At 40.2% G+C, this 21,995-nt stretch overlaps 1 protein-coding gene across 2 annotated transcripts in view; it reads right to left on the bottom strand.

The window, feature by feature from the left end:
- LOC116954137 (uncharacterized) overlaps positions 1-21,786 on the bottom strand; it is a 34,255-nt gene extending 12,469 nt beyond the window's left edge. The window contains exons 1-12 of one of the 2 annotated variants that reach the window (XM_032974605.2): positions 21,552-21,786; positions 20,251-20,366; positions 19,131-19,224; positions 17,968-18,061; positions 17,667-17,817; positions 15,721-15,898; positions 13,817-13,942; positions 12,788-12,856; positions 11,834-11,956; positions 6,587-6,742; positions 5,600-5,653; positions 3,759-3,931 (exon numbers count right to left, since the gene is read on the bottom strand). In XM_032974605.2, the coding sequence (XP_032830496.2) occupies positions 3,759-3,931; positions 5,600-5,653; positions 6,587-6,742; positions 11,834-11,956; positions 12,788-12,856; positions 13,817-13,942; positions 15,721-15,898; positions 17,667-17,817; positions 17,968-18,061; positions 19,131-19,224; positions 20,251-20,366; positions 21,552-21,577 (1,360 nt within the window). In that variant the 5' untranslated portion in view covers positions 21,578-21,786. The remainder of the gene's footprint in view (positions 1-3,758; positions 3,932-5,599; positions 5,654-6,586; positions 6,743-11,833; positions 11,957-12,787; positions 12,857-13,816; positions 13,943-15,720; positions 15,899-17,666; positions 17,818-17,967; positions 18,062-19,130; positions 19,225-20,250; positions 20,367-21,551) is intronic. The other variant, XM_076074269.1, reaches the window with a different exon arrangement.
- Between the last annotated feature and the right edge of the window lie 209 nt (positions 21,787-21,995).

Below are 21,995 nucleotides of genomic sequence, written 5' to 3'. Positions count from 1 at the left end.
ATTTAAAACGTGATAACGTGTAATTTTAGTGCGAGTGGTTTATTCAGCAGTGCTTTAGTCAAAGTGTTGCATAGTGGATAGTCCTACCATGAAATTTTTTTAACGAGTTATGACATGTCACACGTGTAAAATATTTTTGGGATAGCCCGCACCTCCATATACCCCGCAGGGTCTTGTTTTGTTTGTAAAAAGTGGTATACCCTGCGGGTTATATGCGGGAAAATACGGTAATTACCCTGTTGGAGTCTAATTAGCGTGTGTACGTTTATGTAGTAGCCCTGTTGGGGCCTTGTAATAAACGTGTTGCCTCCAAGTCAAAGTTTCTGCCTCCGTGAAGAACACTACAGTAGTAACTCTATAGTAGTAACTTCTGACTATAATAGTATCTACTGACTCTATAGTAGTATCAACCAACTCTATAGTAGTGAATACTGACTCTAAAGTAGTATCTAATGACTCTGCAGTAGTATCTACCGACTCTATAATAGTATCTAGTAAGTATACAAAGTGCCGTGGTGAGGCCTAGTCCCGTGGAGAGCCCCTGGCCTTGCCTAGATTGCCCAGCCGGCCGAGGTGGCACCTTGGCAGGCTGGGGCTGCTATACCCCTCCTTCCCATGCCCGCTCTACAGCAGCAGTAACTACAAACTCTACAGTAGTATGTACCTACTCTACAGTCATAAAAACCGACTCTATAATACTATATATCAACTCTATAATACTAACTTCACAGAGTGGTGGTGAGGCCTAGTCCCGTGCAGAGCCCTCGGCCTCCCCTAGATTGTCCAGCCGGCCGAAGTGGCACCTTTCCAGGCTGGGGCTGGGCTGCTACCCCCCCCACCATCCCCCCCCCTGCCCTACAATAATATTATCTACGGACTATGAGTGCACATATTGGGGAGAAGAGGACATCACACTGTAAAAAAATTACCTCAGCAGTATATTTTTTTACGCAAATGAGAATTCCCCCCCACCGATCGCGTGTGTGCGTTGCTAGGGCAACCACCACGGACCCGGCTTTCTCGCGCATGTGTGGTGGGTAATTGTTAGGCGTAATACGCCGCCACCACTATGGGTTAGCAGGCACCTCCAGTCAGGGGCCAACAGGGGGCAATAGCGAGTCCGGCCTGTGCCAAGCAGGAAGTGGGACAGGCAACCTGGGGGGACGGTTGGGAACCGGAGGGGGACACCCCAGGTCCCCGGGTGGGGGGCTGGGGCGGATTGCACAACAATCCAGGTCCCTCCAGAAGGTTCCAGATGGGCGAGACCAAGGGTGGAGTGACCCTGGGAGCCCCATAAAAGCCAGACCCCAGAGCAGCTCGAGTAAGTCCGCCTCAAGCCGAAGACCCAGAAGCCTACCTGAAGATAGGACCCTGGACACCAAAGCCCTGTTGCCCTTATAAGGGCCGGGGCTCAGTGAGGCCAGTGGTCAATAGGCTAGGACTCCGAGGATCCCCCGATCCGACATCCTTCTCAGGGCCGGGTCTGTGTGGGTCAGCGGTCGAGACCCGAGGGTCGTATCAGCCTCCCCTAGGTCCCGCTAGCCGGAAGGCTGAAGAGTGGTTAGCCCCAGTGGTTAGGGCACATTAGCCCGGAGGCTGTACCTCATTAGGTTGTGGGTAGAAGGGGCCATTACCCCTTCGTGTTAGGAACCTGGTGTTACCGTTATTACTGTTATAAACAACCTAGTTTCTTCTATACAAATCTTTTGGCACGTTTACGCGTTAGTGACATAATGACACACAGAACTGTGTTTGTTATATTATTTGACATTAATAGTGGAAAAAGTCAGCACTGTACATGAGTGCTGTACTTTTTTTAGTGTTCAAATGCACTGCTGGATGAAGGCCTACCGCAGGCTGTGCGCTTGTCGTGGTTGGAGGCGTGACGTCATTACACACAAACGCGGCTGAGGTGTTGTGAAAGAGAGCTGACGTTAACGCCCATACGTGCGTGATGACACGCACGCCGGGGACGTCATCCCACACGTGCCTGTTCGGGGGCGTACATGTTTGTGAGGGGCGCACCTCTGGTTGGCTGCTTGGTCCCGGTCATGTGACGCACTTCAACCAATCCGTGCCGTGTTAGTCACAATGACAGAATGACAGACCTGGGTGTTTATATTTAGGATATGTGTTGCCTCCTAAGAAGACTGTCTCCATACAAACCCACTACACATGCGCAGATGCGTGCTCTGGCGCCACCCTGTGCTTATAAAAGGGAATACATTTGGTAATTTAACTACAGTAGAACCTCGGAGATCCATCGCACCAGAACTCGAACAAATCGGTGTTAAACGATATTTACGAACATTTTTTGCCCCAGTAAACGAACGAAATTCGGAGGTCGAACTGGAAATCGCGACTTGAAAGAACCTGTACGGCTGAGACGCGTATGGCCAGCGTGCATGACGCTTGCCCAGACAAAGGTTTTACCACCTCCTCCTCACCACCATCCACTCAAGCCATCAACTCTCCTTACTACAGGTAAAGTGAAGTTCAATGTTCATTGATTTAATTTGTGCCATATATTTATTTATTATGTTTCTTGTTTTTTGTATGATTTTATGCATGCAATCACTGTAAACGTCGTGTAAAATGCTTTGAGAGATTTCTCGTGTCTGGAACCAATTAATGTAATTTACATGAATTCTTATGGGGAAAATTAATTCGTGTTCGAACAAATCGGTGTTCGAATGGCCTTCTGGAACGAATTAAGTTCGATCTCCGGAGTACCACTGTACTTTAAACTTGACAGATGTGAAATACAAATAACTTTTTCGTCCCGGGCCATACGGCGTGGTATCAGTGTACTTTTTTGATATGTAAACCTGACAGTTTGTCAGTTAAAAACGTCTTAAGGTACCCACGCAGATAGACAGACAGACACGCAGACAGACAAAAAAATACTTACATTGGTAAGATTAGAATCATTGGCAAATAATTATGTAAGAATACGCCAAGATAAACGAGGATAAAATATTAATCCATATGGTAACCTAGAATGATATAAAAGACCTTTCTAGACTGATTGATCATAAACAATTTGGGTTTCCAAGAGTAACCAGCAAGTGCGAGCAAATTACGTCGTGCATGCAGAGCATCCATTGCATTTGTTTATTCACTTGCAGTTGATAGCTAGTTAGGATGCCTCGCAAAATGGATAATTGGTTAAAATACTGACGTTCATTATTCATACATTTATTTCTCAGAACCATGTTGGGTCATGCAAGGGGTAGTCGGTAGAAACAAATTCAACAATGGGTACAGTAGTCAAAAAAGGTCAAAAACCACCGTCGTATTGTACGATTGTGTTATAAGATTTACCTTTTATAATAACGTAAATATATGTCAAGTGCAAATATCAATATATAAGGAATATTATACTGCACAGTACGCAAGTCCAAAAAAACTGTAAAGGAAAGCACTCGAGTGTAATCAGTGGCAGACGAAGACAGAATGAGGGAGAGGTGCGTGTGGGGATCTGTCGCGGTTTTACAATCTGCGCCAAATGTGCTACGGCTGCAAACATTACAAATACAACCCCGTGAATTTCAAATTGCACTCCAAATTAATTCGTCGCAGACACAAAACCGCAATAATAAAACCCTGCCCCGTTATTTTTATGTTCGAGCTTGAAGACTGAACCAGCGACTTCTGGATTGCTAGCCCAGTGTGCTCATGGCTGCACTTGTGATAGCAACTGGGCTAATGCAGAAACGACACAATTGTGCAAAGGAGCAAACATTAACAAAGGGTACCTGGAGCCGCTGTGTCATGGATGAGTTCGGAGGCATTAACGATCATTGTCTTGATGACAGTGGGAGGAAGACTGCTGGTGCACATTGGGGATGATGCCATCCACCGCAAGGCATCAAACAACTTGTTCATTTTGCAAAGGTACACTGGGATCTCAGACCTTAGCTTCTGCAATCTGCACCACAGACAGAGGGTGCAAGGAGATGAGTTAAGCAAATAAGAAAGATATATCCATTTGTACACCCACGCATGGTCACTTAACACAGTACAGTGAAACCTTGGATTGCGAGTAACTTGGTCTGCGAGTGTTTTGCAAGACGAGCAAATTTTTAAAATGAATAATTTGATAAACGAGCGATGTCTTGCAATACGAGCAGTACGTACAGTATACGCTTTGTCTGCCGAGCGTCACGTGATCACAACTGAGCCAATGGTTCTTCTCTCTCTGCGGGATTGTGGATAATCATCTCCTATGCTCGGTCTCAGTCGGCGTGCCTCACTCATATGGTCAACATCCGTGCGAGCGTATACTGTTTACTACAGTATAGTGTTGTGACCACGTGTGTGTGCGTAAACCATTTTTTTAATTTTGTGTCCAAGTGTCGTGACTGTTCTTTAGTAACTGTACTGCAAGTGAAAGTCGTCCTACACAATAACCCCCCTCTCCGCTCTCCCGTCTCCCTCACACCAGCCACTATTAAATGTAATGAATAAATTTGATTACTTTACATTAAATTTAAATGAAAATATAAAAAGGTATTTTGTATTAATCATTTTTATATGAATACAATATTTTTGAGTTGTGGAACAAATCATCTGAGTTTCCATTATTTCTTATGGGGAAATTCGCTTTGATATACGAGTGCTTTGGATTACGAGCACGTTTCCAGAGCGAATTATGCTCGCAATCCAATGTTTCACTGTAATAACATTTTCCCCCTTTAAACAAATTTTACTTTAGTCCAGTTACTCCAACAAGTATAAATGCTCGTCAATTAAAACTGTTTTTTATTAACTGTTAAAACATGTAATTCCAGTTAGTTGGCAAGCAATGACATAAAAACTACTCGAGTTCAAAATAAAATTCATGGACTTATCAAATACATTTAACCAAAAATGACCTATAAGCAGGTTATGTATTTAAATTGCACCATGCTTGTAGAAAACATTATTCATAGTGCCACGCGCTAACCGTTAAACCACCACTCCCCACTCAACTATCCACCCCCTTCTGCCACCCACTCGTCCTGCCACCCACCCATTAGTGGCCACCACGAGCCCTCCCCCCACACGACCACATTGTTCGATAAGCGAACATTTTGCGAACAAATGAGTCTAAAATGAAATTGCTCGTGATGGCGACTTCTCGTAGAAAGAGTGGTCAATAAGGGAGACACGCCTATATAGTACACCGTTTCTTTGATTTGTCATATATATTACATTTACATATTATCTGTTTATAATATGTATGGAAAGTTATGCAGTGTTTAGTGTGAAATGGTAAGTTACGAAGTTTGGAAATGCATCCTCATAGTACAACTATTATAAGTTATTCAATATAGGAAGTTTCAATCTAGGCAGGTAGCGCCAGAAAAAGGCGTTATTGTACAATATGCGCTACTGGGAGGCAGCCGTCTCAAGAAGTTTCGCTTTGTGTCCCTTTTTTGGAACAATTTGACTGGTCTTGTATAGAGCATGAATGTAATATCAACACTTAATGAAAATGCACAGTAGATCATGTTTATAAACGTTAGTGTGACGCTCTGAGACAAACGAACAGAATGTATAAACACATTGAACCTTAGAATGTTTATAGCAATTATTGTTCAATGCATTCCCTTACCCATTTCTGTTGTCCGTAGACACAACCTTGAGGTATCTAATTAGTTCCTGATACCTGGGCACAGGATCAAAAAGGCAGTTAGCTCTCTAAAAATATCACACAAAACATTTAACCTTAAAAATAATAATAATTTTTTTGATGCAAGAGAAATTAAAGAAACCGAAAGCACAAAGTATAAACATGATAACATTTCACCCAAGTTAAAAACATAGATGAGTATACACCAGTAAATTAAATTTGCCGCATTTCACATCATTGAAAAAAACTCACTTTTATTTTATTAAAGTCGCTGAGTAGCCATTTTAATGAAGTGACTATTCAATGAAGAACCAGGCTGCACGGGACCCCATCAAGAATGTGACCCAAAATGTTCAAATTAACATTAGTCTCATGGATGAAGGTAGCATAATCAATACTGCACCCACATTCACTGGCTATGCCCATGGGTATTTATTGTGCATCGTCAACTCACAAGCTTTCACTCTTTGGGAAATTATGTGGATTAGCATATTTTAAGCATTACAAATATATAAATTGACTGTTTACAATTACAAATATATGAATTGACTGTTTACAATTGTCATTAAATAGCATGTAATATACACAGGCATTTACTTTATATTTTAACGTGTTTGTTGTGGTTAAGGTTTACTTCAGATAAACAGGTGCAGAGGTCATCCCAAGTGCTTTGTGCAGGTCATGCCAGCGTTTTTTCCTACTGCCCCAAATTTAATTCAACCAGCCTTCAAACTTAATACATATTCTTAGTTCTTTCGGTAAAGTCACGTTGAAGGGAAACAATAAAAAATATATAAAATATATATTATTTAATTGTTTTCCTTCAACGTGACTTTACCAAAAGAACTAAGAATATGAATCACTGCAGTCACGAAAGCTTTAAATCAACACTTAATACTTAGTTTTTCGACAGCCTCAATTAAACGCAATTACAGTAGTGTGGATTCGAGTGAAACAAAAACGACTTACTTTTCTTCCTGCACCAGCTTATTTTTGCGAGCCATCACCACGTCAAAGTTTTCATGTAGGAGTTTCCGCTTTCCTTTTATGCGGAATATGCCAGATATGTTCTGTCCCCTCATCACAGACGAGAGCATGGGCTCATCCCAGCCAATGATAAACATGCTGGCAAGCGAAAGAGAGTCAAAATTCTATGCCACAAATCAAGACACATGCAATTAACAAATGTGCACATTACATAAAATAGATAAAATAAGCAATGTCAGCATACTGCCTTACTTGTCAACTCGTATAATAATTTATCAATCGAAGTTTAGTTATGAACAGCTATAAACAGGATAATATTGTTTATGTTTATAGGTGTGATGGCGCTTTGGGTGGCAGATTTTTGCCAAAAAGGCACCACGTTAAGCAAAAATATATTGACTTGGCTTACTATATCAACTATTAAAACTTGGAGCCATCAATCCACTGCCTGAGAGCCTTCCCCCCCCATCTGTGGGGATTGTTTGAACATACTTCACCATGCTAGTCAGTGTAGGTTAAAATGTGCATTTAGACGATTTATATTAATTTGCTGCTATAGATTTGCACATGATAAGCCACTTTCCTGAGTGCTCATTTGTGGCCAGGATGCTTCTGAAAAACAAGCTAATAGCTCAGTGGGCTTTACCTGGCAAGATAAAAAAACGTTGTATTTGTATACTTTTTTAAAGTAATTTGTTTACCTTCCCTATACTTGCATTCCTATCGTGTTTTTATATTGTTTCTTTGTTGTAATGTTCTGACCCACCCCGACTGAATATTTGTTTTAAAAAAGCTTTAAAGCTTATCGGATTCCTCCAAGAAAATAAACATTCTGATTCTGAGGTGGCAATGTTGGGGATCCTGGAAAGTTTTAGATGTTAGCCATGACTGGGAATCAAATTCTGGTCACCAAGGTCATAGCACAGCGTGTGCCACCCCAATCAACTATTACAATCTCAAAAATACACTGTCCCAAAGTCACTCCGTGTAAAACAGTGAGTTAATGAAACAGGAAAAACCACGCTGAATGTGGTTTAATTGAACGCGTGTTTTGGCTACTTAATGAGGTCTGTTTTCCAGAACATGGGGGTGATGTTTTGGCTATACGTAGTCTGATAGTGATAAGATTATTGAAAATATATTTTTTGGTTTTATTCGGCAAAGTCACGTAGGTAAAAAACAAATTAAAATAAAAAAATAAAACACGACGTTTCGGCCTTCTTCAGGTGAAGGAACAAAACTGTCGGGACGACAGCGCTTCAATAAACGCTGCTAAGATTCGCAGCGTCTTTTAAGCTCGGTGGGAGGAGCAGAGCGCCTTGACAAAGGAGTTTACATATCAAACAGGATAAATTAGCATTGAAATAGTTGTGTTAAAGTGTTGAAGCAGCAGGGTGTTAAAGTCAGAAAACTAGCATGTAACTGGGGGATTAGCATGCTTTTGTTGTGTAGAGGGTGCGGGGGGTGGGTCACTGTGTATGCAATAGAAACGAAAAAATAAAAAAATTATTAAAGATCGGCAAGAATGTGGTGTAACGGGGGGAGTAGAAAACAGGGGAAATACAAACGCTTAAATGCAGGTTAAGGGGGGGGGGTGGGAGGAGCCATGTAGGAGACCTTGGTGGGGTGCGGGGCTGAGTTAATCCGTCTTTTGTTGTGTAGAGGGTGATGGGTAACTGTGTGTGCAATAGAAACGGAAAATAGAAAAAATTAAAGGTCGGCAAGAATGTGCTGTAAGGGGGGAGTAGCAAAAAAGGGTTTATTAGAAAGTTCGGAAGGAATATGATTGGTATACCACTACTTGAAATTGCTGTTAGAAATTAGTTGACGATTGGCATGATTTAAAACGTTTTTCCAATGGTTGCTTAATTTGAAACCATCCTCTCAATTGAAGTTATGCCTGTGTTTGTGTATCTGAATGGCTTCGTGGACAAATCTCTGGTGACAACCTGTAGGTTTACAGAATACCTTGGTATCGGAGAAGACAATCTCATGATCACCCATAGCGTTGTAACAATGATCAGCTACAGCTGTTGAATTCGTTCTGCCGTGTTTCAGATCTGATTTGTGCTCACGAATTCGGTCAGAGATATGTCGTTTCGTCTCCCTGATATAGCAATCACCGCAGGTACAACTCAATTTGTAAACTCCGGGGTACTGTAAGTCAGGGATGACATCCTTTACGGATGGGATCAGATCACGAATTTTGTGTACTGTATTGAACTGGACTTGGATCTTGTGTTTGTTTAGAATTTTGGACATCTTTTTAGTAACGCCTGCTATGTATGGTAGTGTGATGGTTTTGATCAGAGTATCAAGTGGTTGTTTCTGTATGGTAGGAGAAACAGCTTGGCTGATGGTACGGTCAGAGTATCCGTTCCTCTTAAGGGCCAGCCGTACCAATTTTAATTCACTGGTCAAGTGTTGTTGGTCCGAAATGCAATGAGCCCTATGGTATAAAGTTTTGATGAGAGATTCTTTTGAGCCGGGTGGTGGTGGGAATCCGGTTTCAAGTAGGAATCTGTGTGGGTGGGCTTTCTGTAAACAATGTCCCAATGAGCCATCAGACGACCTCTCAAACAGAACATCCAAGAATGGCAGTTTGCCATCTTTCTCTACTTCCATGGTGAATTTGATGGAAGGGCGTCTGGAATTGATGTGGTCCAGGAAAAGGTTCAAAGCTGGGAGGCCATGTGGCCAAATGACGAAAGTGTCATCCACATATCTCTTCCACAGGGAAGGATTGAGGGTGGATGTCTGGATGGTGTCCGATTCAGATTTCTTCATGAAAACATTGGCTATCACTGGTGACAAGGGGGAACCCATGGGAGTACCCTCATTTTGCTTGTAAAAGATACCATTCCAAGTAAAGTAGGTGTTGGTGAGGCAGTGCCTAACCAGTGTAGGTACCTCGGAGTTTAGTCCATGTTGGACCAGATCCTCAATTATTTTAATGGTGTCAGGTATTGGGACCTTGGTGACCAGAGAAATCACATCAAAGCTGACGAGGACATAGTCAGGGGCCAGTACAATGTCTTTGACCATAGAGACCAATTGGGATGAGTTAAGTACTGCTGACGAGGTCTTGCCAGTAAAAGGAAGCAGAGTATCTGACAGAAAACAGGCCAGTTTGTAGGTAGGGGAATTGATCGTGGACACGATAGGTCGTAGTGGGGTACCTTATTTATGGATCTTGGGAAGACCATAGAATCTAGGAGGTCTCGCAGCGGAGGGTTTTAGGGAGGGACGTTTGGTTGATTCCATTAGGGAGGTCGAATTTGTGATGATCATGTTGGTTTTAATCGTTAGGCTGTTAGTAGTAGAGTAACTCCCATCATTGAGTAGGTCCTGAATTTTATTGTTGTATGAGTTTTTATCCATAATTACAGTGGGATTGCCCTTGTCGGCTGAGAGGATGACTATATAATTTCTCTCTTTTACTTTCGCGAGTTCAGAGCGTTCATCTTTGCTGATGTTGCTAACGGGTTTCTTAGCACATCAGCAAAGATGAACGCTCTGAACTCGCGAAATTAAAAGAGAGAAATGATATATGCTGTGGTTGTCCCACCTGATGACGATTGCTTGTGTTGCGATCGAAACGTCGTGATCTATTAATTTTCTACCTACGTGACTTTACCGAAAGAACCAAAGAGTATGAAAGTGTACACACAAGAAATGGAGTGACTTGGCACCCTTGATTGCAATAACAAAGGGGGGGGGGGAAATAATGTAAAATCAGTTAAACAGACGGAATGATCATTTCAGACCCAGGTATGGTAACCCTATTTTTCCCATAAGATCTATTATTTATTGAACGCGGTTGTGCCTAAGACAGCGACCTTTTCTTGTACTCTTTTATTAGCACGTTGGGAACATTGGTTCCCTCCAATTATATTACATTTAGTGAGTCCACAACAAAAACAATATTTTTGTTTTTTATATTTGTATTATTTTATTGTTTCCCTTCTACGTGACTTTACCGAAAGAACGAAGAATATGAATCCCTGCAGTCACGAAAGCTTTAAATCAAAATTTAGTCTCTTACCAATTTAAGGTAAAGTGCATTGTACTCAGAACAATACTATACACATGGTTTGACCACCCATCATTCCATTGCTTCAATAACATTAAATAACAATTTTAACTCAACTGTCGACTCTGCATACAATTGTATTTCACATGTGTGTTTACATTTTAGTGCAATAATCCCCCTAAATACATCTTAATGTTTCTGTAACTTAAATGTTCTATCAACGGTTTGTAAAAGTAATTTAACCAAGCCATTTTCTATACAGGATATGTATTAAATGTAATATCAATTTATGTTCGTGCAATCTTTTTTTCTCCCATAACGTGGTATTTGGTACGATTTGTATTAATTTGTAATACTTGTTCTATTTGTATTGCTTGTCGTTTTGGGGACTCGTATAACTTGTTGCAAACAACTATCCTGTTTTGCCAAGTTCTCACTTGGTAAAACAGAAAACCCATGAAACTTGACATGGAAATCGAGACAGATTATATTGCTTATGCACGCTTATGGATAAAGGGATCAAAGCCATTCAAGTCAAAATGTGAATTCTCCCAACCAGACCAGCAAAAAAAAAATCCAAAATGACATACCGTTGGATTACACTGGTAGAATAGTTTCAGGTGAGATATCAAAGTAGTTTGGCTCGTTATAAATTGGTGTCATGTCATAAGAATACAATTTTAGCTTTAGAATTCCTCCAGAATGTTTTTTTTTTATCAGAATAGCCACTGAGGTCATATAACAAAAACTGAAAACCCTCAATCTCTGAACGTGCGTCTTTCTCTGAACCTTTTCCCTGAACTTTTTCCATGCTCTGCTGTAAAGGCATTGTTTACATTTCAATCAAAATAGAAATGTGATCCATATTAAGTGAAAACTTGGTTGAGAAAATAAAACCAGTTTAATTACAAATGGTTGTCAAGATTCTAACCCATTATTCTAGCAGTGCATGAGCAGTGCCTCTGACAGTCTCAGCCATCTCAGGCATCAGGTCACCTCTGAATGATATATTTTAAGGAAAAATACACTTTTGTTCATATTATAGCTGACTGCAAATGGGTATGTCGAGCTACTGGGCAGGTTGACACATTTAGAATGATAAAAATGGGTTGTATCTGCCATGGTGCTAACAGTTATTGTTTGCCATGTTTGACTGAGATCAGTGTGTGTCTCATTGCAGCGCTGACCCTTCTCACCTCTTTAAAAAGCAAATGCAGTGGCTTGGGAAGAACAGGCCAGAGAAGAAGCTCTTCAGCCCTTTAAGTAACGCAGGTGGCAGCTTATGCTCAACCTGTATTATGCGGGCCTTTGACTGGATCCTATTTAACAATATTACAATTGTTACAATGCAGAGCTCTAGTGCAGATAATACTTTATTAAGCTAATTTGTCATTTTGAATAAATGCCCTGAGGAAAAATGTAGGTATAATATATAAAAATATTTCCTAGTTCACCGTCGGTACATGAAACAATCAAGTCAGTGGATGAAATATGTTTACGGACAAAATATGTTAATAGGCATTCATCTTTAAAATAAATTTCACCTCTGTTCAGACAATATAATTCCAAAAGAACAAGCATTTCATTGAGCCGATTCATCTCTCTTGTAAATATTTGTTTAAACAGTTTATCAATTTTAAACATTGGGCTTATTGCATATATGGGTACATTATCGATGTAAATTTTTATTCCAAGGGAAACACTTGAAACATTTAAGGTGACTTTGTTTATTATACAGTATTATAAAATAATAAAGCCTGCATCAAGTTAAAGCAAATAGCCAAAAGCAAATATTTAAACTGTATTAAGCCAGACTTATTGAATGTATGTAAAATAACAGCACAAAACACAAACGACGTCCATATCACTATTATGCATCTCATGTAAGACAACCATTTCAAATTAATACTTCTTTTAGGTATGTCAGACACAATATTATTATATACCCCACGAATTTGTTAATTTAATATATACTTATTGAATTATGTAATTGCATAGCACTGGTGAAAATACTGAAGGAAGAGGGCCTATGCACACCGTACAGGTCGTGGGGGTTATTCGATTATAATTCACTGCTGGTCAGTGTGTGTTGGTGAAGGCCCCAGTTATGTTAAGTAGACATTAAAATGAAAACAAATGATCAAACTTACAGTTCCATCAAGTGCACGACAGCTGGTTTTAACAGGTTTGTCCATCTTGACCCCATAACAGAGGAAGTCCTAGAGCAACAACAATGCCATTGATTATTTTAAATTGTGTGTAAAATTAAATACATCATTGCAAATGCTACCGATGTACACATGTAGAGCACCAACACATAAAATAGCTCACGTTTTAACAGAACTGAAATGATTTTTGCTTAAATTGTCACCGATTACACATTACATTTTTCCTCTTTAGGGAAATGTAATTAGACAAATGTGCCATTTCTTATTTTTTTAGTCACAGACTGAGCAACTTGATGGGACGCATGTGGCTTCCTTGGTTTTTTTCAAGAGCGCATTCCCAGTGACGAAACATTGTTGAAAGTCACCCATTTTACAATTAAACAGACAATTGTGCAAAATTATACAAAACCAATTGATTGGAATTTACAACCAAACCATATTATTCATTATTGATACCACTAAATGATTTATTCCAAGTAATTTTGCAGCACACTTTTTTATCCAGCATATTAAACCATTAATATTAATGAGCAACTCATAAGGTTTGGGACAATTAAGAGATAATCCACATCCCTGATACTTAACAAAATATATATTTTATAATCTTATATGTAGAGAACATTAGGTTACGATACATTTATTGCAGCCAAAGTATTGAAAAGTCAGAAATAATAGTAAGTGTTAACTCGTGAACCTATCCTTTAAGAGCTGGATTTAATATTCCATCACTTTGCAGGCAACAATGGATTAATTTATAAAAATGTACTCTCATGCTCAAGGTGCATGCATCAAATCGGGTTAAGGATCACTTATATCCCATTTGAATGCTGCATGCAATTGCATTATTTAAATTCTGCAGCCACAGGAAGAGTTACATTCATTACAATGTTTAAAAAAATTGTATTCTTTAATCGCACTTTGACAATTTATTAAATTGTGAGGGGGTAATCTATTCCATGCTGGAAAACTTTATAAGACGTTAATGTCCATGACTGCAGCAAGGCTACATACGTAGGCATTTCCTCGTGCAGCATGATCTCTTTTGCGACCCCCAGCATGGCCACCAGCTGCCCGCTGGGGCCGAGAGAACCCAAGACGTTGAGGAAGGACTGCACTGCAGAAAACACAGGCTGGTAACTACAGCCAGATAACAAGATATTTTGACAAATATATTAATGCATACATATGACAAGCCGATACAACCAAGTCACCCGGAATGCACCTAATCTCATCAGATGTCATAAGGTAAGCCGGGTTTGAGTTTTGATATGCACAAAACAGATTGTCAGATTGTCATTGGGCTGTGGGGGGCTCGGTTGTGAGGCAACATAAATCACTGGTGTGTTTCCACGTCTTTGCTCCCTACCTTCGCCAACGCACACTGACCAGCATGGCTAAGTATGGTAAAAAAAAATGCTCCTTGGCCCACATTAAGCGGGGGGAGGCCCTCATCCAGCAGTGGATTGATAAAGAGGCTGTACATGTACACTTCCAAACAAAAACCTACTTAAGGACATTCCTCATCTACAATTGCATTATACTAAAACATGAATATGAAATATGTTTATTAAATAGTTACATTTTTAAGGGTGTTATCTATTTTGCATTTATTATATTGTTTTCTAATAAAATGTACAATTAGCATTAGATTTAAGCATGTAAGAGACAATATTCATATTGCTTTTGCATGGAAGATCTATAGAACGAAAATAAATGTTGTATGCGTGCTTTTAAAGCTAAATATAAAACACATTATGTAAAATACATTAGAAATTAGGTTAACTGTTCCTGGACAAACAGATTTCTAAAATTAAATTTACTTTCTGAAGGTGTTATCAATTTTGCCATTTTTTATTATTGTTTGAAACGAAACAATTAGAATTATATTTAAGCATGTAAGAGATAAATATTAAATTAAATGTAAAACTAATCAGAATATAGGTCAACTATTCCTAGATAAACATTCAGACTTCTAGTTCTGTTAAAACGACTTAATTATACCAATGTTTAATGGCACAGATATTGTAACAAATGCAAGTCAGACGTCATACCGATTATTAATAAAAGTAGATAGGACCATATTGCATACCTGTCAACCCATACAGTTTACCCGTATTCTTGTACGGGAACGCGAGTAAAAACAAATTTTGTCTATTTTTTGGGGGTTTCTCTCGTGATGGGGACTTGGTAGGATGAACGTTGAGATTTATAAGGGCACGTGGTGACCAATAAGGTCCGAATTGGTCTGGAATAAGACAGGCACTGATAAGGGGTTAACAGGTATGATATTAAATTTTAATTTAAAGCTTTCGTGACTGCAGGGATTCATATTCTTGGTTCATTCGGTAGTCACGTAGAAGGGAAACAATAAAATAACCGCCACTTTTTTCAAATTTTCTTGCTGTGGTTTTCACACCTGATGATGATTGCATGTGTTGCAGTCGAAGCGTCGTGAGAATGTTAAATTTTTAATATATTTATTATTTTATTGTTTCCCTTCTACGTGACTTTACCGAAAGAACCAAGAATAAGTATGATATTGCTAAAAAGGATGATGTATGCTTGACAAAAATAGTAATGGGAGTAGAATGCACCTCAAATGGCAACAGCCATGGAGTGATGTATGTTGAAGTTATTTCGCCCTGTACGTAGTCAACCATGCTAATCCAAGGTGCGATTTTATTAGTTTATATGTAGGAGTGAGATGGATTGTAATATCACAGAATCATGAGACATTTTAAAAGTATGGGGAGAATATAATACATCTGATGAGGATGCTGGTTAAAATTAATTCAGAACCAGCTGTACAGGCATATTCCAAAAATATATTTTAGCAGTGTTATACATATGCTCTTTTAAATTTTACAAAGGTTAAACTCATTAAATCATATTTTTTAAAATGTGTATTATCTTACAAATGCTCCTTGACAGTGAAGTGGTGCAAATTGCAGAATTGGCAGGATGATACGGGAAGATTGCTGGCTTCGCAAGCGTGGCAAGTGCAGGGACATGCATTTCCTGGCTCTTGTGTACCGATAAAGTACTGGTAATACAAAGGCTTCAAGGTCATGAGGAACGTCTCCAGTAGCTTTCCTGCATGCACCAGACGTATCGCTCACAGATCAGTAACAATAATCCAACTCGGTACCAACATAACCAAATCCCCTTTTCAAAAGGGGAAAAAAATGATTTCTAGCTACGAGTCCTACTGTGCCGAGCCCCATCATTAATAATTATGAACAGGTTACGTCCTCCACATGGACCTGCCCCTCCATTAATAATAATTAGCGGGTGACGTCACATGGGGGGCAGAGGCGCCTCCTCCCCCCTTCTCAGCATCAACTTATAATCCTCACTACAAAGGCAGAACCCTCACGTCACGCGATCTCCGTAACGCTATTGAGACATAGAGGTAAAAAGGACGTCATAATGAACAAGGGATTATAACCTTTAAATGAAATGTCCGTCACCGCAGCCTTACAAATTGCACACGAATGGATGCGATGAATATCACGTCGCGGTCTGCTTTTCGCTTGCAAGTTTCAGATTTACTGCAATACACCCGTCCTTGGACGGGAAAAAGGCTAGTATGTCATAAACAGGCAACAGAGTATTTAAAATATCAAAAGCAATACACTATGTTCGTGTTATTGCAAATGCATCAAATATGGAAATGTGTTCATTAGAATTATTTTATTTTAACGAAATGCATTGGGCTACTTCATCTGAACTGATCTGACTGAATCAAGTGACAGATTCTAAAGATTGTGTAACCACGTATCGCATAGGATGGGCATTGTTGAATTCTAGATTTGAAGCTTTCGTGACTGCAAGGATTCACTCTTTGGTTTTTGCGGTAAAGTCAGCTAGGTAAAAAATTAATGAAAACTAAATTAAATCGACGTTTCGGGCGCAACAGAAGCATCCTTCTTCAGGTGGGGACAATGTAGCGTTTGTGATTTAATTTAGCTTTAATTAATTTTATTTATTTTTTAGCTACGCGACTTTACCGAAAAAACCAAAGAGCATTGTTGAATATTTGATTACCAGTCATGAAAATTTAAAAAAATTACCCTACCAAAGCGTCCTTTGTATTGAGACTTCAATTATAATACCGTATTGAACATTTTAAGTGAATGCTCAATTAAACTTCGATAATAATTGTAAAACTACTCCCAATTGCACAGTAACCATATTGCAACATGCCCCTCCCCCCTAAAGGATTTAATGCCACCCAGGCAATGGCTGAGCCAGGATTTCCAGGTAGGGGGGGGGGCCAACCCCTTCAGCAATGAAAAATGATTGGAGTTGTTAGTAAGGACTTGTCCCTTGATTTTTATTCGACGCGTGTGCGGCGATGGCGCAGCCATTGATCGAGGGTCGAATTTGAACCGCGTTGTGTGATCGGCATCGCGCTCGCTGAAGGTATTCCACCTTCAGGGAAGTCGTGTACTGTATACGCAACTGCGCACAATTCTGCGAGTCACTTATAACTGCTTTGCCGCTACTTATTGCCAATTATGGACTCGGACTATTGTCCTATCATCTCATAGAGTCCCTGGCACATAATAATATGCTACACAGTGGCAATAGGGGTCACAAAATGCCGATTTATTACTAATAAAGTCCATTGACGTGCCCCCCCACCCCCACTGGCTCCGCCAGTGCACCCAGGGGTATGATCGACAGGTAGAGAACTGCTGCACTAATCTCAAGTCAAGGCGGCAGCCCCATTTCATATGTTAAAATGCAGTAAAAGTTCAGTGGCAAAACGAGTGTGCGTAAAGTTTGGTAAAACACAAATTGGGGAAGTGGTAAAATGTTCCGTAAAGCGTTACCTAGATGTATTACAAGTACAAACCTGCATCTCTTATGTCAGCATCAATCAGCTTGGCGTTGAGGTGGAACATTGCAAGGGTGCCATTAGAAGCCAGATTCCGTGCTTCCTTCCAGAAACTGCTCTTGTTGTGTGCATTGCAGTGGAATATTCCAAGTGTTGTCCAATACTTGCACTTAAAAAAAAGGAGGGCAAATTTGTAATCATAAATTTCACAACCTGTGCACCAACGTGGACTGGTGATACAAATGGCTAATACAATTTTGCAGGTAAAACATTTCATCGTTTATGTTAGTGCAGGCACAGCAAATGCACGCCCAAATACCTGTGAAGCCAGGCCATCACAAACGTAGCAGTAACACTGTTCACAGAATGCACTGTTGATGTTCAATGGACAAGAACGTTCATTTTCTGCAGGACTGCAAATACAAAAATACATCATTAGACCTCCTTTGCCAGTACCAAAATATAATAGGGTTTTTCCCCTTTTTTCTGGCAACAAAACTGAAACCTTCTTACAAGGATTCATGTCTGCATTAACCACAATACCTGCAGTCAAAATGCAAACAAAAACATACTATGATAATATATGCATTGTCCTTGAAACTGATTGGTCCACACCAAGGGACGGCTTTCTTTTGAGCCTCGACCCAATTGGTGCTCGACCAGATGACGCCAAAAGGCGTGCAGCTCAAAGACAATGCACTATCAAAGTAATGAGGGCTCGGGGTGAGCATCTACATCATTAGACCTCCTTTGCCAGTACCAACATATAATAGGTACTCGCAAAGAAGGTTCCAGTTTTGTTGCCAGAAAAAAGGGGAAAAACCCTATTATTACAAAAATAATGTTCTGTAATTGTTCAGCATTTCAGAGAAAAAAAATATTTCCCCATAATTTTTCACCGGTACAATCGTGATAAACACAAATCTTTTTCCATGCACCAATATTTTTTCAAATCTAATTGTTTTAAGTCCGATTCAGCTCTTGCTGTTAAAATGATGCACTCCCATAAGGCCGTGCGGCTGATGGGTTGTCAGACATTTTTTTATGTTGAGAGCTGGATATGCAAAAAAAGACAGTCTGCTTTTTTTATTTAATTTATATTCTCCACAATGACACGAATGTTTTTTTTTTAAGTTAAGTTTTGTATAAGTACTTTTTTGCATCTAACTGGGACCCCCATATTGTAAGGGGACGGGTCCTTGCCAATATGATCAGCAGTTTACCAGCATTGCTCCATGCAAGCTGATGAAACAGTTGAAACTGGTCTAGTGTGCTGGTCTTAAAACAAAGTATTCATAGAAGGCTTTGCAGCTGATCGGTTATGTAAGATATGCCTTCACTTTTTTACATGGAGACAACATATTGGAAATATCAATTGTCTGCCTATTTTAATTTGTTTTAATTTATATTCGCCACAAATGACGCGAATTATTATTTATTTTGAGTTACTCAGACAAATGGATTAAAGTGTATGTAGAGCACCTAAAAATATTGGATGTGCAGTCGCAGCGGGCATGAGGCAAGACTTCAGCCTTCTTGCTGTAGGTGACAATGATGCTCTTGTCTGCATCAGTTGCTGTAGACATGTGAAGACCAAGAAAAAACAGTACATTTCACGAAACTTAAGCAATAGTTGAAATTATTGGCGGCTTGTCATTGCTATGACATTGATTACCTGTGTTAAAAGTGCACTGTGCTTAATATTCCATTGTTTAAAAGGCATGGGTAGGATATTTGAATCATCCATAAGAGGTTTGTTTTGGGTTAGATCGCGTAAATGTGTCGTTAAACCCACTACTACCCGACAGCCATTTAGTAAGATTTGCCACGTTCCAATTCGTTCAGCACAATGGTGTGTTGGAGAGTAAATCCACAACATTCACAATTCAAGTTTACTCTCCAACACACCAGTGTGCTGAACAAGTTACTAATTGGCTGTGACGGGTGGTCGCGGATTCAACGACACGTTTATATTCCGTGCTCTATCAAAAAAAACCCCTCTATTATGGATAATATTGGTCTAAAGCCTACGTGTTAAACCGAGCTTTTAATCAATTTACATTGGGGGTGCAATTAATGTCCCCTTTGACTTAAAATTCAGCTGAAAATCGGCAATAAAAATAAATTCGAAGTCTAACGTTAGTTTTGAACAGCATATTCCGCCAGACAGTCATTGAGACGTTCAGTACGTTTCAGCTAAAGTACGTAAAGTGAAAGGGCATACATTGGGGTGTTACTGTATGTATTATATAATCATGTCCTGTGTAGCATGTTCACTATAAGTGATATGTCAACTGTAATGATTAATATACCTATGGCAAGCTTATGTTGCGTTCACTGCAGTTTTCTAACTTCTAAGTTGTCTATTTGTATATAAAATGCAGAAAAGAAAAAAAACCCGACACTTAATAAATAATAAAATATTACTTCAGTTCTTGCGAACGTTAACATTCATAGGCATTTTATATATAAAACTTTTATATTACATCGCATCGTGAAACATGATCATGCGGCAACCAGAGCGATCATAAAATCCTGCAAGTGCCCAAGACACATCCCATTACACGGATGGCATCGTTTATAGTCACACACTGCAACTCACACGGTATGGACAAGTTGTCGCTGCTTTGGTTAAAATCATCAACATCGCCGATTATGATCACAGACTCATCGTCCACGTTGTCCGGCATCATGGAGGGCACCGCTTTGGTATGAGTTCTGGGAACACAAATCACGACATCAACACAGCTGTCGGCACGCACATTTGCTTTGTGTGGCAGTCAAAAATGCGCACGGATATTGTGTGTAGGATTCTAAGGCAAAGCAACTGATATATCGCAAACATACAATAACAAAACGATGCCATTTGGCTTTTAAAAAGCATCTCAACTATAAACGAAACACATTTTTTTTACATTTTACCAGGTAAAGCCCTATACTGCATAGCTATTTTTTTCAGAAGCGAGCTGGCCACAAGCGATAGCTTAACAAAGTGGCTGATCGTTTGTCAAATACGCATGTTTCATTTTAAATGTGGATGGGGAAAATCGCGACGGGTCAGGGTTTGTATCGAACGCGCGACCTCTCGGAAACCAGGCGAGGTAGACAATATCTCACCGGTCATAGACTACTTACGAACAAATCGCAATTTACGAATCAGCACCCATGAGAGATACATATCTTAAAAAAACCTCTGTTTTTTTTGTTTTTTTCCGGTAAAGTCACGCAGGTATAAAATAAATCACGACGTTTCGGGCGCAACACAAGCGTCCAGCATCAGGTTGGGAAAGCATTGTGTTCACATCGACTCGCGAACTCGCAACTAACCGAACCCCTTTTTGTATTTGGTTCCGAGGTCCTACGACCCTCTTGCAACTCCGATGTTGCGGTAAGAAATGCAACGTACCTCACCTCGACCCGAACAATAACAACAAGATCTTTTGATTCAAAGCTTTCGTGACTGCAGTAATTCAGTAAAGTCACGGTAAAGTCACGTTGAAGGGAAACAACAAAATAATAAAATATATAAAACGGTCGTCCGTTTGTGTTATGGTCGAAACGTCGTGAGAATTTTTATTGTTTTATATATATTTTATTATTTTGTTGTTTCCCTTCAACGTGACTTTACCGAAAGTACTAAGAATGTGAACAACAAGATCGTAACATGGCGTCCCGCCCAGCAGTTGGGATCGAGCACGGGCGAGCGATTCCCATTGAAACGTTACACAGCACGATGCTTAACATAAAAAAACCACACAGCCTCCGCATTTTTACGCACGCCATGAAGAACAACGACGTAATTAGCGACTCGAGAGGTGGGGGAAAGTGATGGGGAAAGGTGACAAAGAGGAAGGGATAGAAACACGGAAACTCCGTGTGTCGCGCGGGAAGACTTATGCTCACTCTCGCTCTTGTCCTGCGGCGGTCATTTGTTGCGAAAGCTTTGCTCCGCGGCGTCGCCGCAGTTCCCCGCTCTTACGAGATAAATGTGTCAATGCAAACGATGGCTTAAAGTGGTTGTTACAAGAACAGCAACATAAAAAGACGTGAACGTGGTTAACGTGGTGAACCGCGCGCCCGGACGAGGCGTGCGCCCACGTGACCGAAGCGCGAGTGAACGGAGTTGGGTGGTGGGGGGAGGGGGTGATATTTGAATTTTAACGGGAAGCGCGCGACAGCCAATCAGCGCGTAGTCGCTCTCCATTGGCGAATCGGTGGGTGGGGGGGGGACTTTAGTTTATTGACCAATCGGCGCGCCGAGAGGGAGGGAACGAAGGTCAATGGGCGGGACGTCACGCACAGCAAACCCGAACCCCATAATTGAGGTTGGGATTGAGTTAGGTGGCG

This window comes from Petromyzon marinus, chromosome 3 (assembly GCF_048934315.1).
Source record: "Petromyzon marinus isolate PM22_M1 ecotype Great Lakes invasive population chromosome 3, UKy_Petmar_22M1.pri1.0, whole genome shotgun sequence".
Taxonomy (NCBI): Eukaryota; Metazoa; Chordata; class Hyperoartia; order Petromyzontiformes; family Petromyzontidae; genus Petromyzon; species Petromyzon marinus.
The sequence above is the reverse complement of the archived record's forward strand: the minus strand, read 5'-3'. Positions and strand labels throughout refer to the sequence as shown.